Source organism: Hemicordylus capensis, chromosome 3 (assembly GCF_027244095.1).
Source record: "Hemicordylus capensis ecotype Gifberg chromosome 3, rHemCap1.1.pri, whole genome shotgun sequence".
Classification (NCBI taxonomy): Eukaryota; Metazoa; Chordata; class Lepidosauria; order Squamata; family Cordylidae; genus Hemicordylus; species Hemicordylus capensis.
In genome coordinates, this window is record NC_069659.1 from 230,980,475 (window position 1) to 230,999,055 (window position 18,581).

Sequence of the window (18,581 nt, forward strand, 5' to 3'; positions counted from 1 at the left end):
CAGGAAACCTCCTATTATGGGCACAGCTAGAAGAAGAAAGAAGAAGAATATGTTGAGCCACTCTTCACCTCTCCTGGTGTAAATGAGGCCCCACGCCATACGTTGCCCTACCTGTAACCACCCTAATTGAAGCACCCCCAGCTTCATATCCTCACACAGGTACATAATTAAACAGCTAAAACTGTACTGTCAGCAACAGAGTAGAGCACATGACCAGTGAGACAGGTGGAGCTGAGGGTTCTCAATGTGGGGAAGAGATGGTGGTGTGGGGAGGAGCGGTTTAGATTTGTTTGGCACTGGGATACATTTTGGGGCAAGCAAATCCTATACAAAAGGGATGGGCTCCACTTGAACCAAGATGGAATCAGACTGCTGGCGCTTAAAATAAAGGTCGCAGAACAGCTTTTAAAGTGATGCCTGGGGGGGTTGCCAACAGAAACTGGGTGGTATATGGGTCAGCAAGCAAAATCGCTGAGAGTGCAAACTTTTCAGATAAACCAGAAGGGGACAGAGTAGAACTAGGAGTAGAGCAGACAGTCAGTTGGTTCAAAAGGACAAATGACAATAAGGGAGATAGCACACATCAACACCAGGTAAGACTTGTCATATATGTGTTTATATACCAATGCCACTGAGCGGACATACAAAAACTTGTGAGTGTGCACACTCCTTAAAGGGAACAGTGAGTCCAACACAGATGTGTTAGACTTCAGAAGAGGAAACTTCTCAAAAATGAGGGGACTGGTAAAAAATAAGCTGAAGGGGAAGGTCAGGAGGGTCAAATCACTCCAGAAAGCATGGGACATATTCAAAACCACAATCAAAACTCAGTTGGAATATGTACCAAGAAGGAGGAAAGGTACCACCAATCCAGCGTGGCTTACAAGTAGAGCCAGGGAAGCGATAAAAGGGAAGACTACTTCCTTCAGAAAATAGAAGTCTTGCCCAAATGAAGAGAACAGGAAGAAACAAACTGGCAAAAGAAATGCAAGGAGACAATAAGGAATGCAAAAAGAGACTTTGAGGAGCATATAGCTAGAAGAGTCAAGGGGAACAGCAAAAACTTCTTTAAATATCAGAAGCAGAAAGCCTGCCAGGGATGTAGTTGGACCCTTGGATGATGAGGGTGTGAAAGGGATTATTAAATTTTTATTGATTTTAACAATATCTTAAGAATCTCATTACATCACACATTAAACAAAAAATTGACTTCCAGCTCACTAATCAGCACGAATCACTAATTATACAATTAAGCCTTGCTATAGTAATTCAGAACATATATCCTATACCTTACCAAACTCGATTTTAATCTACTCAACCTGCTAATATTGCTAAATTTCAAACCCAGTTGAAAAATCAATATTAGGAAAATAGTTCTTTAAGTACAGTAAGAATGGTTTCCAATCTTCTTTAAAACCTTCCAAATTTTGATCTCTTATCAGTACTGTAAGTTTTGCCATCTCTGCGTATTCCAAAATTTTTATCAGCCAATCTTCTTTTAAGGGCAGTTCCTTGTCCTTCAATTTCTGTGCATATAGTATTCTGGCCGCCGTGGTTGCATACATGAAGAATGTTAAATTTCTTGTGGGAAATTCTCCTTGCATTATTCCCAGCAGGAAGGATTCTGGGCTCTTAGGAAATGTCATTTAAATTTTTTTTTTAAACTCATTATATATCATGTCCCAAAAAGCCTTTGCCTTCCTACAAGACCACCACATATGAAAAAAAGTTCCTTCACAATGTCCACATTTCCAACATTTGTTTAAAACATTTTTATACATTATCGCCAGTTTTTTAGGTGTCAAATACCACCTATACATCATCTTATAATAATTTTCTTTTAAAGTGTAACATGCAGTGAACTTTGAATCAGTTTTCCATAATTTTCCCCAAGCTGCCATATCTATATTATGACCCACATCTTGAGCCCATTTTATCATAGACGTTTTAACCACTTCATCTCTTGTCTCCTCCAAAAGCAACAGCTTATACATCTTAGACACTAATTTTTCATCATTTTCACATAGCTCCTTCTCAAATCTGGACATTTGATCCTCAAATCCAAGTTTGACATCCTTCTTTAAAACTTCATTTAATTGATGGTACTGAAACCAATTACTAACAAAATTTTGTACTTCAAATAGATTTTTCAATTTACAGCCTTTTTCTTGGAAAAGCAACAGATCCCTATAGGTACCCCATTGCGGTTGCACATTTGTCTCTTTACATACTAAAGCTTCAATCGGGGATAACCATAATGGAGTTTTAGGTTCCAGCCATTTTTTATATTTTACCCACACTTTCATTAAACTCCTTCTTACATAGTGATTCAAAAAATCTTTATGCATTTTACTTTTGTCATACCACAAATATGAATGCCATCCGAAACTTCTATCAAATCCTTCCAAATCAAGTATTCTAGGATTTCTTAATGTTATCCATTCTTTTAACCACGTCAGACAGCATCAAAATACAACCTTAAGTCTGGCAGGGTAAGACCACCTTTTTCTTTAGCATCTGTTAAATTTTTAAAGTTAATTCTTGGTCTTTTACCCTGCCAAAAAAAATTTAGTTATGTCCTTTTGCCATTGCTTAAAACAAGTATTAATTACAGGAATAGTCTGAAAAAGAAACAAAATTTTAGGTAAAACATTCATTTTCACAACTGAGATTCTTCCCATTAAAGACAAGTTCATTCTAGACCATCTTTGCAGGTCAATTTTTACTGTATTCCATATTTTAATATAGTTATTGGAAAACAACAAGGAGTTATTGTTTGACAACCAGACGCCCAAATATTTAATTTTTTTCTCCACTTTCAGTTCACTTATTTCAAAAAGTCTGTCCTTAGATCTCTGATCCATATTTTTTGTCAACACCTTTGTTTTACTCTTATTTATATAAAAGCCAGCTAGTTGGCCAAATTTTATTTTTTCCAAGAGTCTTCCGATCTTCTCTAATGGATTTTCTAAAAAAAAACACTACATCATCCGCAAAGGCTCTTAGTTTGTACTCTTGTTTCCCAATTTTTGCGCCTTGTAATTGATCATCTTCTCTAATATTTCTACAGAGCACTTCCAGTACTAATATAAAAAATAATGGGGGTTCAATAAAAATTTAAAGCAAAAAAAAAAAAGAGTCTGCCAAGGAACAGCAGACCAGCCAGTCTCACTTGAGTATCAGAAAATATGCTTTATCAAAGCATCAGACAGTCTTTGTGTGTACATATGATCATCATCAGGGTATCCAACAAAGTCAACTCAGATTGGTTGAAAAATCTGTGTATTTCATTTCATAGTACAGTAATGGCATGAACACACAATTGTCACATCCACCGAAAGCAGCCCTCGCATAACATTTGAAGAAGTCTACTGTATAGACTTTGAAATACAGCAATTTCAAGGAGGCAATTTGCTGTCATCTTGGAACTTGGCTCTTTTCTGGCATAGCAATCGGCATCATACTGCCAGGCCATTGAAAAAAGCCTATAGGGGTTAGGGTGGCAGTAGAGAGAGATAGGCTGCTATTTAACCTTTGCACAGTATAAAAAAACCCCACCTCCTCAGTACTCTATATTCAAGGACAACATTAGCAGTGCCCAAGTGGTATTGAGTGACTGCCCCAGAGTCACCCAGTGGTTTCATGGCTGAATGGGGATTTGAAGTCAGGTCTCCCCAGTCCTAGTCCAACACTCTAACCACTACACAATGCTGACTCCCTTATTAGAATGTCAGAAGAGGAGCAGGACATGAATGGAACAGAAGCAATGATAGGAGCTTTCAGAACTGTAGGGCTGCAAGCCATGCCAAGCATCATTTCATTAACAGACTAGCCCCTTATAGGGCTCGCTTGCTCTTAGTCACACTTCTTCCCTTTTGGTTCTGTCTTATAAGCCGTATCTGGGTACAGGATATAACACACTACACTGCAAACAAAAGCAGAACATACACACAATCCTGTCATCCACTCCCAAAGCAAAGGGGCTGGGATAGAGGAGAGAGAGGCTTCAGATTGACTGTCCTCTCTGTTGCCTTTCCACAGATCAGCCTCATCTGTAGCTCTTTCAGCTGACTGTCCTGCCAGGGATACATTTCTTATTAGGGGAATAACTACAGGTAGCCCTTCCCGGGCAGCTCTTCCCTAGCCAAGAATTCAAAGTCCCCTCATAGTTTCTCCTTTAAGTTTAAATAAACCATCAACTTCCACCTCTGTATTGTCCTTGGTTTCACAAAACAAAACTGCACCTCAACAACTCTTTCCTACTAATTCCTGTTGCCTCACCACCACAGTCCCCCCCCTCTCCTTTTTCCTCTTCCCACTTGTTCCATCCCAAATCTTTCATGTCACCAGTAGCACCACCTCCTTGACTGTATTGCTATAGGACATAAGAAGCTGCCTTATACTGAGTCAGTCCCTTGGTCCCTCTAGCTCAGTACAGTATTGCCTTCACTGACTGGCAGCAGCTTCTCCAAGATTGCAGGGTTGCCTCTCTCTCAGCCCAGTCTGGAGAGGTTGCCAGGGAGAGAGGGAACCTGGAACCTCAGATGCTCTCTCCTAAGAGGAAGATCTTACAGTGCTTGCCTGTAGTCTCCCTGAAAACCAGGGAGGTGGACCTTGCTTAGCAAAGGGGACAATTCATACTTGCTATCACAAGGCCAGCTCTCCTCCCACCAGACCAAAAATCTTGCAGCTGAGCCTGGTAATGGAAGAGTGCTCTGCCAGGCAGCAAGCAGCCCCTCCTAGCCCCTTCTTACTCAGCCTGCCCACACAAAACAACAAAGACCCAGAAACCAAGATAAACAAGATAAGGTAGGCAAACAGCCCCTTACTTCTGTTTTTGGTGCTCTCACTCACAGTAAAAAAGTGATTAGTTTTGCAGGCTACAGCAAACATAGCAGCCCTTTCTCACAGAGTGGGGAGGGGAAGAGTTCAGAACAGGGTTTCTTAACCTTGGGCCCCCAGATGTTGTTGGACTACAACTCCCAGAATCCCCAGGCATGGCCTTTGTGGCTGGGGATTCTGGGAGTTGTAGTCCAACAACATCTGGGGGCCCAAGGTTAAGAAACCCTGGTTCAGAGTCTACTGTCCAGCCATGTGAGAGTGAGTGAAACACTAGCACTCACTCTGGTGTATGAGAAAATGGCTGTCGTCTTCTTCCTTTGCAAAGAGGACAAAAACTCTGGCCATTCTGGCTGTCAGAGCTGTCAATCAGCATGATGCCTTCAGAATGTCCTTCTAGATCATTTTAAACCCTGCCCACCCTTTGAAAACAAAGCCAAGCCTTCCCATTGGCTGTTGCCTCATTAATATGTAAATTATGATTGACAGGTGCTCAGCTTGTTCAGTGGAGCCTACTACAGTTGCAAACTCTATGTAAATATTGCAACTTGGCAAGGCAAGCTGCAGGGAAAGGCAGGAGGGCAGCACAAACACAAAGTAAGTTAAAATTGGTGGGGGCTGGATTTTTGGTGGGGGCACCACCCACTATGCCCTAAGGGACGAACCTCCTCTGGGTCACTCTGTCTTAAGAAGGACAATATAGAACTGAAAAAGGTGCAGAAAATGGCAACCAAGATGGTCAGGGGCCTGGAGCACCTTCCTTATGAGGCAAGACTACAGCATCTGGGGCTTTTTAGTTTGGAAAGGAGACAACTACCGGGAGACATGATTGCGGTGTATACAATGATGCATGGAGTGGAGAGAGTGGGCAGAGAGAAATTTTTCTTCCTTTCTCACAACACTAGAACCAGGGATCATTCAATGAAACTGATTGCCAAGAAATGTAGGGCCAACAAAAGGAAGTACTTTTTCACTCAACACATAATTAATCTATGGAATTCTCTTCCATGGGATGGGGTGATGGCCACTAAATGGGATAGCTTTAAAAGGGGCTTAGACAAATTAATGGAGGACAGGTCTAACAATGGCCTCTAATCCGGTGGCTATGGGCCATCTCTAGCCTTGGAGGCAAGATGCCTCTAAATACCAGTTGCAGGGGAGCAACAGCACAAGAGAGAGCATGCTCTCACCTCTTGCTTGTGGGCTTCTCAGAGGCACCCTAGTGGACCACTGTCTGCTGGATTAGATAATGGGGATGTGCCCGAAATAATTTGGCAACATCCCAGGGTGCCTTTAAGATAAGGCATGCAGGTCTTACCTGCCCATGCCTCAAGCCTCTGTCGCTCCGCCCTGCCCCATCACGGTGCTCTTCTAAGCAAAGCTGGTCCGTGAAAGTGGCAGGCTGTGCTGCTGGCTCCTTTAAAGCTCCCAGTGTCCCTCATGCGGCATCGGCATGCAAACGGCCATGCTCAGGATGCTGGGAGCTGCATCCCATCGCCATGGCGTGGCACTTTAGAGGAGCCAGTGGCACGGGCTGCTGCTTCCACGGGGCAGCTTTGCTTAGAAGAGCACCGTGATGGGGTGGCGTGGGGCAACTGAGGCTCGAGGGAAGGGGCAGGTAAGACCTGCCTGCCTTCTTTTAAAGGTGCCCCACACTGTAACATTTCAGCTGCAGGGAGCCGGATCTTTTTGGCGCCTCTTCAAAGAGGTGCCGAAACAATTTGGGCTCATCCTTACTAGATCAGCCTTTGGACTGATCCAGCTGGGCTGTTAATACATTTTTATGTGGTTCCCAAAGGGGCAATCCACGTTGGTGTTGCCCCTTTGGTGGCAATCTCACCAGCGAGCTCACCAGTATGCTCTTTTATATTTCCTGCCCAGGAAGTGATGCAAGGCCCAGCAGAAACTGCTGAGTCAGCACTCTGGCACTCCTGGAAGCTGCAGCTCTGCCACCAACAGCGGCCTGCAGCAATGTTACTCCCAGAGAGAGAGAGAGAGAGCTTCAAGAAAAGAGAGAGGCAGCTGCTGCTAGCTCTCCATACCACAAGCTCTACTCACCATCTTCCAGCGCAAGGAAGATGGGTAGATGATGATCTCCCTTCCTCTCTCTTTTACTCTCTGCTAAAGCTGCTGTTCTTTTGTTCCAAAGTCAAGATCTCCACTAAGCATGTGAGACTAGTTGCTCTGTTCTTTGGATTTTAGCTGTCTAGTGTCCTTCATCACTTTGCAAGTCTTCCTTGCATACTTGTAAAGTATAAAGTGGTCTGTGGTAAGGGGCCAGTGTGTGTTGACCTTAGAACACCCCCCACCCCCTGCTACTTTCCAGGGTCTATACAAGGACCTGTTTGCCATAATAGGGACTGCCAAAAAACAGTACCCAAGAGCACTGTCCACTTGTGGAACTGCTTGACTGAAGGATGAATTTTTTTGTTTGTTAGAGCTTTCTCAATGGCCTGGTTTAGACTATCTATCAAACCATAGTTTTCTACAACTTGCAGTTTCTATTATACTTTATTCTTTGAAAAACTAAAGTTTTCTGCTCTATTTGATTGATTGTTCCATGCAGTATTTTTTTAAAGGCAATTAAAACATGTTCATCAATTCAGTTTGATCAGCCCAGCGTTGCAGCCCTAATTAATAGATCTTTCTTTCTCAAATTAGCACAGATCTAATTCAGATGACCCAACAAACCAAATCAATCAGGAACATGAGCCAAAAGAGTGTGAGCCCATGCAGTCCCTCTTACCCTCCCCTTTCCTCCTTGTCTCATGCACAAAAGGGAATCCCGGCTTGTTTAAACTACAGCTCTTTGTGCTGTTTGATTACCGGAGTTACACTATAACTGTGGCTTACCAACAATGTGTAGTCTCTCCTATCAGATCAAGACCTGTCACTGTCTAGGCCTTTATAACCTTAGGGGTAAACTATAGTAATGCACTCCTATTTGCATATGTCCTTGAGACCATTGCATGTTTCAGTTAGTTGAAATAGTTGAATATAGTAACGTGTCTCCTGACAGCAGCAGTTCATCTGGAGCTGCTTAGACCTGCATGTCAGTGTCTGCACTGGGTTCCTGTTACCTTACAGGCATGATTAAAGTCAGGGGTGGATAGACTTCCAGGATGTACCACAGGCCTAGCTTCTCTGTGTGACATCCTCAGGCAGCTGCTGGGCCCCAGTGCCCTGGCAGCCACTCTGCTTATGCCTGGCCTTCCTGCCCATCCCCAGGAAAATTGTTCCTCCTCTCCAACCCTGGATTGATTCAACTTATCTTGGTGGTGGAGCAGTGGCAGACAGCAGCAGCCCAAAGCTCTTCTCAACCGCTGCACTGATGGCCGCCTTCTCTCTCTCTTTCTCTCTCTCTCCCTCTTCAGCCACAATGCAATGTGCACATTTTGAAATAGTGTGCCTTGGATACTGTGTTAGGAGAGGGGCATTGCATTGTGATTTTAAAAAGATGGTGGCTGCTAGTGCAACTGCTGAGAAGAGCTCTGGGATTTTGCACTACCAGGGTAACCCACCCACCCCAAACAAACCTTACAGGGGCCCAGTGAGAGTACTGCCTTTTGTTTTGTTTTTTACTAAAAGCTCTGAGGCCTTACTAAACAATTTGGATTAACTGAGATTGCTACTTATCTACTGCAACTCATCCAGAAATCACAGTGAACCTTCTGCTAGTCTCCACCCCATCCTCCCTTTTGGATTCTGGATTCAAGCTCTAAAGTTCTAAACTTCTTGTGCTATACGTCCCTAAGAAACTGTGTCTTCCCTTGCATCTCGCTGCAAACTTTCCCACAGTGTCCAACTACATGCCTTTGGGAAACCCACAAGAAGAGCATGGCAGGGTTAATGCAGGTGGGAGCTGGAATTTTAGCACTTTGTGTATAACTTCTGCAGTTGTCCTTAGTCTGGAACTGGAGCGTCATCCATGACAACTGTAGATGTACCCTGTATTTAACAAACAAACTAATTTTTATTTGCCTGTTTTATGTTGCCTTGGATTGGCTGGGCCGAAAATCTAAATAAATAACATCTCTCCATTCAGAAAATAATATCTTTTTAAAAACTGTGTCAACACTTCAGTTAATTCAGAATGCGGCAACCAGATTGGTCTCTGGGGCAACCCGGAGAGACCATATTTTTCCTGTTTTGAAACAGTTACACTGGCTGCCAATATGTTTCTGGGCAAAATACAAAGTGCTGGTTATTACCTTTAAAGCCCTGAATGGCTTGGGTCCAAGTTATCTAAGAGAGCACCTTCTTCTACATGGTCCCCACCGCACGTTAAGGTCATCTGAGGAGGTCCGTCTCCAGTTGCCACCGGTTCGTTTAGTGGTGACTCGGAGGCGAGTCTTCTCTGTAGCTGCTCCTGGGCTGTGGAATGCGCTCCCAGCAGAAATCCGCAATCTTAACTTTTTGTTTACCTTCAAGAGAGCCCTTAAAACCTATCTGTTTGGCCTGGCCTTCCAGGGTTTTTAATTAGTTTTAATTGTTTTAATGCTTTAACCTGGTTTTCAGGGTTTTAATTGTTTTGTTTTTAAGATGTTTTAATTGTTAATTGGTGTTTATATTTATATTCCTGTTTTAATCGTTATTGGTTTTAATGGTTTCTGTTTTAATTGTAAACCGCCCTGAGCCATTTCGGAAGGGCAGTATCAAAATCGAATGAATGAATAAATAAATAAATAATAAACTCAACAATTTTATAGTAGCTTTAGCTACTGCAGTATTCATTCATTTGTAGCAAGAGTTCATTTCGTATAAATTTTATAATGTTTGCTTCTTTTTCTTCTACTTCTATAATTCATTTTTAATGCAGGTATGGAGCAAAGGGAAGCGCTGTAAGAATAGAGGTAGTAGTGTATACAGGCAGAGAAGGAAAAAGCTCCCAGGGGTGTCCAATTGCCAAGTGGGTAAGTTTTTATATTTATTATATACTTGTGTGAATGGAAGACGTTCCATTTGTGCAAGAGGGATGGGTGACCTTTTCTGATCCCTCTCACAGTTGCCTCTGCACACACACAACCCCACCATGTCCCATGAAAATCTGCTTCTGAGGGCCTCCAACCTCTCACTGAAGACTTGCACAATCTCTCTAGACTTCCAAGTCTTTGGATATTATCTTGGTAATCCTTACAATAGCTCTATAAAGTAGGCCAGGACGGTATTATTGCCTTCTTGCAAATGAGGGAATTGAGGCTTGGGATGACTTGCAGAGGACAACCTATGGCTGAGATAGGCTTTGTGATGTACACCTCCCAGATCATAACTCCTGCTCTTTACTGATGTGTTAAATTATATCTGGTTTCCAAATATATATTGAGCTTATTTTACTGACCTGTTTCGCACAATTTCTGTACTAGCACATTAAATATTAAGATGTAGCATACAAAATACTATGCCAGCACAAAGTCCTAAAACTATTATGAGTTGCTGCTTTTGCAAGATCACTACTTTGGTATTTACAAATATGTTGCGATTCAAGACTTTAAGTCACATTGATGCTTGATTTTCCAAAACACTTAAATATATTGTATTTAGTAGGTGAGGCCTGTCTTTGACTGGGCAAAGTCATTTTGCATAGATCACACTGCTAGGAAAGTTCAATAAATGAAATCCAAAAGGATCTTTACTGTCACAGGGGGAATGTTTGTGGAAACTACAAAATAGGAGTGGTTGACCTAACCCTAAAGCTGGGGTTAGGTTTCTTAGCTAAACAATCCACTTTCACAGTGAGATGTAAGGAGTAGTCTGTACCACTTTAAATTTAATTTAAACTTTACAACTTCCTGCATATCACCTGAGAAGTGCAGGGAGGTATAAATTTAAGTAGCCACTCTCCCCGCTTCTCAGCGGATGCTTGGGAAGGTTTAAAGAAGCCACAGAAGAGGTAAGAGTGGATGGAGCAGCCTATGCCTTTACACCACTTATTTAAATCTCCCCATGCACCAGCTGAGAAGCAAGGAGAGTGGCAAGTTTAAACTGTAAACCAATTTAGTTAGGAGGAAGGTAGAAAACCACAAATAACCAAAACTACCCACCCACCCCCGGTTATAACTAAATTGACATACAGGAAGGTGAAACTGCTATTCAAAGGTTATCTGTATGTTTCATAGAATCTTCTTTATATATAATTCTCTAAGACATACCCATGGCTAATCTCATGTGTGGCAGCTCTCACGAGAGTTCGGATTGCTGCCGGATAGCGACAGGACAGAGATAGAATATGGCAGCAGTGCTGGTGGCCGGCCAGCCGAAGAAAACGGTGGCAGGTGGCCAAGCACTTGTGACAGGCTGTTGGCTGGCTGGCCGGCCGGCAGGTGGGCAGCCAGAAAGCGGGGGTGGGCGGGCAGCGCAAAAGAAGGAGGTGGGGGCAGGTGGGGAAGGAGAAGGAGAAGAAGAAGGAGGAGGCGGCTGCAGGCGGGTGGGGGGAGAAGAAGATGGGCGGCAGCAAACTAGGGGCTCAGATGCTTGGCGTTGGATCAGCTAGTTTTTTTATTAATGTGCTTGCAAAAAGGAAGTAAAAGAACAATTTGACATTTGTAGGATTTCAACTTCAAATTATTCCTTTTATTGAATCCATATATGGTAAATTTTAATCATAGTACATTTGAAAATGAGAAAGGCCTGCTTTTCTTGGACATCATGCCATTTTGGAATTATTGATTTGATTATTGAGTGTTAAAATATGTTGAGAACAATCAATAGCAGTTAAAATCTGCTGATATTTATCAGATTTTTTTTTCTTAAAAACAAAACAAAAATAAAAATTAAACCTTTCCCTGAGTACATTTCAGAGTAAAAAGGGGTGCATTCAGCTTTTTTAAGTGGCAGGATTGTTCATGCAAAATTTTGTATCTGTTGGTAATTGGGAAGTATGATAGTCAGAATTTATCCAAAAAACTACTACAAATAGTATTTAAAATTTCACCAAGCATATTCCAGTGAAAAAGTGGTGCATTCAGCTAATTTCAGTGGCAGGATTGTGTATGTCGAATTCATTATGTGTAGGTCATCGGGACATATGACTATTTCACACCAACCAACAAATTCCTTGTTACCCCCAAGGCAAAGGAGACCATAAAACTGTGTATTAGGGACATTGACCTTCAGAGGGACAATAATATGATCTCTTGCTGCCCAGAGGTTAGAAATTATAGTAAAGATTTATCTTCAGCAAAATACCTTTACAATCTTTTTAAAGCAAATCACCGGAGAGCTTTTACTTTAGCTCTCCTTAATGTATTACCATTGGCCCTATTGGAAGGGAGATACTTTTTGAATACACCATGAAGAATGGATCTGTTTTTGCCAATGAGGAGCAGTTGAAACCATGGATCATGTATTATTATACTGCCAATTCTATAGAGACATGCGTTGCCTTTATATAACTTCAGTTTTAATCACATTTAATCAAATTTCCAGGTAGATCTATACACCCTCTTTCTTCTCTCAGATTCTAATACTGACATAACTTTTAACGTTGCAACATTTTGCTCTAGGGCTCGCTCTTTTAGGAAGCAGATGGTCAAATCTGTAACATAAATTCCTAAGAAGTGTGCTGGGTTTTGTATCTGATGTGTAATGAGTGAATGGCTAAGGTAGTTTTATAGTAAGAAGTAAGCCCTTCTAACTCTGTATTTTGTTGACTTTGTTAAGTATTTGTTGTTGTTCTCTGGTCTTGGACTGTAATAATAAAGAACTGAACAGTGGATGTAGAACTGACTTGCATGAAAATGAGCCAAATGTGTCTTCCTCTGTTGTATACATATGGGTGACAGTTTTGACTTCAGAGGGGATTATTTATTTATTCATTTATTTTATTTATTTATTACATGTTATATCCCACTCTTCCTCCAAGGAGCCTAGAGCAGTGTACAACATACTTTATTTTCTCCTCACAACAACCCTGTGAAGTAGGTTAGGCTGAGAGAGAAGTGGCTGGCCCAGAGTCACCCAGCTAGAATCCTGGCTGAATGGGGATTTGAACTTGGGTCTCCCTGGTGCTCATCCATCACTTTGGTGCCCTTTCACACAATTTAGGAATCAAGTGTGTTGGAGCTTGCTAACTGCCTCCAAATTTGTATAAATACTGTGGACTGAGTTTGAAAATAGGATATAGATTTGTTGTTCTGTTCTGATAAACCATTTAACATCATAGCTGTTGGAATGAGTCATTCTGCAGTGTTTGTACATGAATTGATAATGTAGTTTTAACAGAATACTTCAGTTAGTTGCCTTTGGTCCTATTATCTTATCCATGCTTTCATGCAAATGTTGCACCATTCATAGAAAAATAATTACTTAGTAACCGTTATCCATTTTTCTGTTCTCAGAAAGCAAAGAGCAAATAAGAGATTTGTCCCATTGAATTTATGGTTTTGTAAAGTCAATTCATTACACACACACACACACACACACACACACACACACACACACAACAAACCTGCATATTAATTATTTGCTCTGCACCACATCCTGCACTTCTGATATCAGTGAAAGAATCTGTCTCCTGCTGATTCTCTTCATTTATTTCAGTGGCATTACCTGAGTTGTGCAACTGGGACAATGACACAATGAAATCACTTGCTTGAAATTGAGAGTTCTGTAGGCTGGTAATTCTAAATGCCATTTTCGTGTCACGGAAAACTCATTTGAGTCAGGTCTACAACAATACATTCTACTGACTCAGTACAGATTTGAAAGTTATGCTGGAAGTAGGGGTGTGCACAAAATCAGCTGGCCCAACTCGGTTTGAGTCTGAACTGGACCCAAACCGGGCCAGTTCGGTCCCCCCCCCCCGGCATCGATCCCCTGCCCATTCATTTTGTATATATTTAGTTCTCACCCCTTCTGGGGGGCTTCTCCAAGGCCATGGTGGGGATGGTCCATGGAGGTTCCCCCACAACCACTGGCTGTCATGCCTCCACTTGAGGACTCAGAAGAGGAGAGGGGCAGTGGATGCACCAGGAAGCAGGGAGACATCTGAGGGTCAGGTTGGTGATCTGAGCAGAGAGGCATCTGAAATGGGTTAGGGTGAAAGGTTGCTGCAAGAGGAGCCAATGGGGTAGAATGATCCTTTGAAGGAAGGGTCTGGGCAAGAAGAGGAATGACCATTGTCTCCCAGACAACGTAGGCGAGAGAAGTGTCAGCGGCAGGTGATGGAATTGAGGAAAAGCAGCTGGCTGATAGCAAAAAGGCAGCATTAGGCTGACTGAATTTGTGGCAGCTGCTGGGGGTGGATTGGGTGCACTTGGCTGTTGGCTGTAAATTTTGCAGCTTGTGCTTTGAGCAGACCGCTGGAGACAAGGCATCTAATCATTCTGCATGACTTTGGTCTGAAGGATCGCGATTTTGGAAGCTAGACCCCTGAAACTCCACAACAAGGTCTGGCATATCAGAGTCGAGGGGAGTTGTTGGGCATGGACTATTTGTGTTGCATTCTGGGCCTATCTGTTTGTTTGAACTAAGTGTTCTTCAGTAAAACTGAAATTTGAGATACATTTACAACTGGCTACTGTGTCAGTATTTAAGAGTGGTTAATTTAGGTTGGCAGGCTCCTGACACTGGCCTTCCTTATGTCAAAAAGCACCCAGTTCGGGCGATCTCAGGCCTGTTCCGGGCCTTCCCCCTCGCAGCGGCAATTTTGGAGGCTGCCACACATACACAATCAGCCCCTGTTTGGCCTGTGTCATGACCCAGTTGTGCAGGGGCCCATTGCACATGTGTGGTGGCCTCTAAAATGGTAACCATGATGGGGGAAAGGCCCATAATGGGCTGAAGAACGCCCCAGGTGGTTTTTGACAAAACGGAGGCCAGTGGGGGAAGGGGGAACCTTCGTGGACACCTCCCCCCTGCAGCTTCAGAGAAGCCCCCCAGATGAAATAATTACTTGAAAAAAATTCCTCTCAAAAAACTCCCACGAACCCCCTGAATGGCCGGGGTCAAGCCGAACCAGGGATGGTTTGGCTTGACCCCGAATTGTTGAACTTAACTGCTTCAATGTTGAACCAGTTCAACATCAAATCAGTTTGCACATCCGTAGTTAGAAATTCATTTAAATACTGAAATAATAATGGCAAATTTATGTCCATTGTCCAGGATGAAAGAAACAGTATACGTGGGCCTCATGTGTTGATTTAGTCAAACTCTTGGAAAAATATTCATTGTAAGACTTTTTAAAAACTGGTATTCTGTCATAACAAAAACATTGTTCTCAATTCTGTGATGCGCAAGTTTCTGTTGCTAGTTCTGTGTGAGCTTTAGGCCTTGCTGATGATGAGTTTTCCCCACACAGCTTTGTGCCCACCTGATTAAAGAATAAGAACATAAGAACAGCCCTGTTGGATCAGGCCCAAAGTCTACCTAGTCCAGAATACTGTTTCCACAGTGGCCCACCAGATGCCTCTAAGAAGCTCACAGGCAAGAGGTGAGGGCATGCCCTCTCTCTTACTGTTGCTCCCCTGCAACTGATATTTTGAGGCATCTTGCCTTTGCAGCTGGAGGTGGCCTATAGTCACCAGACTAGTAACCATTGATAGATCTGTCCTCCATGTCTTTGTCTTTGCCCCTTTTTTCACCCATCCATCATTCATTCATTCATTCGATTTCTATACCCTCCTTCCAAAAATGGCTCAGGGCGGTTTACACAAATAAATAAGATAAGATGGATCCCTGTCCCCAAAGGGCTCACAATCTTAAAAGAAACATAAGATAGACAGCAGCAACAGTCACTGGAGGTACTGTGCTGGGGGTGGACAGGGCCAGTTACTCTCCCCCTGCTAAATAAAGAGAATCACCACATTAAAAGGTGCCTCTTTGCCAAGTTAGCCATCCAGTCTAGTGACCATCAACCACATCCTGTGGCAGAGAATTCCATAGATTAATTATGTGCTGCATGGAAAAGTACTTCCTTTTGTTGGTCCTGAATTTCCTGGCCTTCAGTTTCATTGGATGACCCCTGGTTCTAGTGTTGTGAGAGAGGGAGAAAAATTTCTCACTGTCCGCTCTCTACTCCATGCATAATTTTACACACCTCTATCATGTCTCCCCATATCACCTCTTTTACAAACAAAAAAGCCCTAAATGCCTTGCCTCATAAGGAAGGTGCTCTAGACCAGGGATTCTCAACGTTGGGTCCCCAGATGTTATTGGACTTCAACTCCCATAATCCCCAACCGAAGGACTCTGGGGCTGGGGATTATAGGAGTTGAAGTCCAATAACATCTGGGGACCCAACGTTGAGAATCCCTGTTCTAGACCCCTGATCATCTTGGTTGCCCTCTTCCGCACTTCTTCCAGTTCTACAACGTCCTTCTTAAGATACGGTGACCAGAACTGCATGCAGTCCTGCAAATGTGGCCGCACCATAGATTTGTACAAGGGCATTATAATATTAGCATTTTTATTTTCAAATCCCTTTTCTAATGCTCTCTAGTGTTAGAATCTGCCCCAACTCCACTTCTGGGGAATCCTTAGAGGAGGAGGACTCCAGCATGCCCCAAGGGGAATCTTTAGCAGAGGATTCCAAAATGGTCCCTGAAGAACCCCAGACCAGGGAAGACTCCAGCTTGGCCTAGGAAGAACTCCAGCTTGAGTAGGTCACCAACAGGAACCATGAGGAAGACCCTAGCACAGCCCCCACCGAAATCTAGACTGAGGAGGACCCCAATAGAGCCCCAGTCGCATCCCTCCTGAAATCAGCGATTTCATATTTGAGTTCATTCAGAACTCTAGGGTGGATGCTATCTGGCCCTGGCAGTTAATTTTTTATTTTTTCAAAACAGTTTAGTACATCCTCTCTCTCGAATTGGACCAGTTCTTGAGCCTCCAAGCCTGAGAAGCTCAGTTCTGGAGAGGGTATATGGTCAGTATCCTCTGCCATGAAGACAGATGCAAAGAACTCATTCAGATTCTCTGTAATCTCCTTATCCTCCTTAATAATTCCTTTCACACCCTCATCATCTAAGGATCCATCCACATCTCTGCCAGGTTTTTTGCTTCTGATATGTTTAAAGAATTTTTTAATTGAAATATATCAACTGATTCCTTAGAATTTGCTGTTAAACTAAGAAGTCAACTAAAGTGAATTATCATTTATTGGCTAGGGCTGAGCCCAGTAAACTTAGCCCCCACCCATTGCTCACTTAGCAGCAACAGTTTCTTGAAGATATGAAGCTGCCTTATAGTGGGCAACGTTCAGATTAAGTTAGTCATAATTATGTCCCATTGAAATTAATAGGACTTAAATTAGTCATGACTAAGTTGTCTCATTTATGTTAATAATGCCTAGCCATTACTAATTAGGCTGGATGTGGCACACTGAGTCAGACTATTGTTCCATCTAGTTCAGTATTACCTACACTGACAGGTAATGATCTCTAGGATCTGAGATCAGTCCTACCTGGAGATGCCGGACAGGTGCATGGGGTTGACGAAACGTGTGCAATGAAAAACTGGTCTGCTCTTGATTCTGCCATTGCAATGTATGACGGTTTGTCACATATGTGGAATGAGATTGGTTTCTTTCTTCGGTGGAGTTGATACAGGAATTCTGGTTAAAGTCAACCTATGTTGACTTGGAGAAAGATATGGCAGTTTAAAATTCTTAGTCATGTTGAACTACCTTCACGTTTGGCAGCATAATGGCGACTACACATCAGAAGATTCAGCATAGTCCAGGAATGGAAGCAGAGGCGCACTTACCCCTGGACTTCTGAGCCGAAGTCCAGGGCCTCCAGCGCCCCTGGGGGGCCCTGAATGGAAGAGCCAGATTGTCTCCTCCAGCAGCTTCCTGCTGTTGCCTCTCCCATGGGGAAGAAATTCCAGGAAGGCTGATGCTACTGTTGGTGGTGTGTGCATGCTTGCTTGAAGAATGAGGGTCAAGAAAGCAGAAAGATGACTTCTCATTTCCAGCTCTTAAGCTGCAATTGGCCTGTAGGACTCCTAGCCAACTTCCAAAATAGGTCAGCCATGGAAGCCCCTGTGACATGATGACCTGGAGGCAAATAAGTCTCCCTTATTTGCCATGTCCAGCCTTGATCATGTCCAGAAGGTTCACTCTTACCATGTATCTGCTTAGAAATCTATTCAGGTGCAGTCTCACACCTTCCTTTCTTCTGCTTGCCCTAGAACCATGCTCTAAGCCAGGCCTGCTCAACTTAGGCCCCCCAGCTGTTTTTGGACTACAACTCCCATAAGCTCCAGCCACAGGGGCCAATAGCCAGGGATTATGGGAGTTGTAGGCCAACATCTGCAGGAGGGCCGAAGTTGAGCAGGCCTGCTCTAAGCTGTCCACAGGTAGGGATCCACCTCAGTTAGTGAAGGGAGAATCTTGACTTGTGAGTTTAATAAATTGCCCAGAGATTTTATATGGGGCAGTTTATAAATGCAATAAATAATAAAAGGTTATGTGTCTTATTACTTGGACATACTGCATAGAATCGGCAGTTTTTTCATTATATGGTGTGATAGTCATAATGATGACAAAGATGGCAATGATAAATTTCAAGAATAAGCTATGGTAAGATAGTCACAGCATATGGGCAACATTAGTGAGAGAATTATGCAAAGGGATACAGAAGATTGAAAATGCTGATGAAGAGTCACACTTCTTTAATAGGTGGTTAAAGATTATCTGAAATTTAATTGCATTAATTATGCACAAACCTAATTGTTTTAAAATAACTGATTCTCTAACAGAGCAGAAAGCTAAACCCCAGGTGTCTCTCCATATGTGGCCA

The 18,581-nt window shown here is 42.8% G+C and overlaps 1 protein-coding gene across 5 annotated transcripts in view; it reads left to right on the forward strand.

The window, feature by feature from the left end:
• TET1 (tet methylcytosine dioxygenase 1) overlaps positions 1-18,581 on the forward strand; it is a 156,388-nt gene that overhangs the window by 86,315 nt on the left and 51,492 nt on the right. For all 5 annotated transcript variants that reach the window (XM_053308021.1, XM_053308025.1, XM_053308022.1 and 2 more), the window contains one exon: positions 9,659-9,752. In XM_053308021.1, coding sequence (XP_053163996.1) covers positions 9,659-9,752 — 94 coding nt within the window. The remainder of the gene's footprint in view (positions 1-9,658; positions 9,753-18,581) is intronic.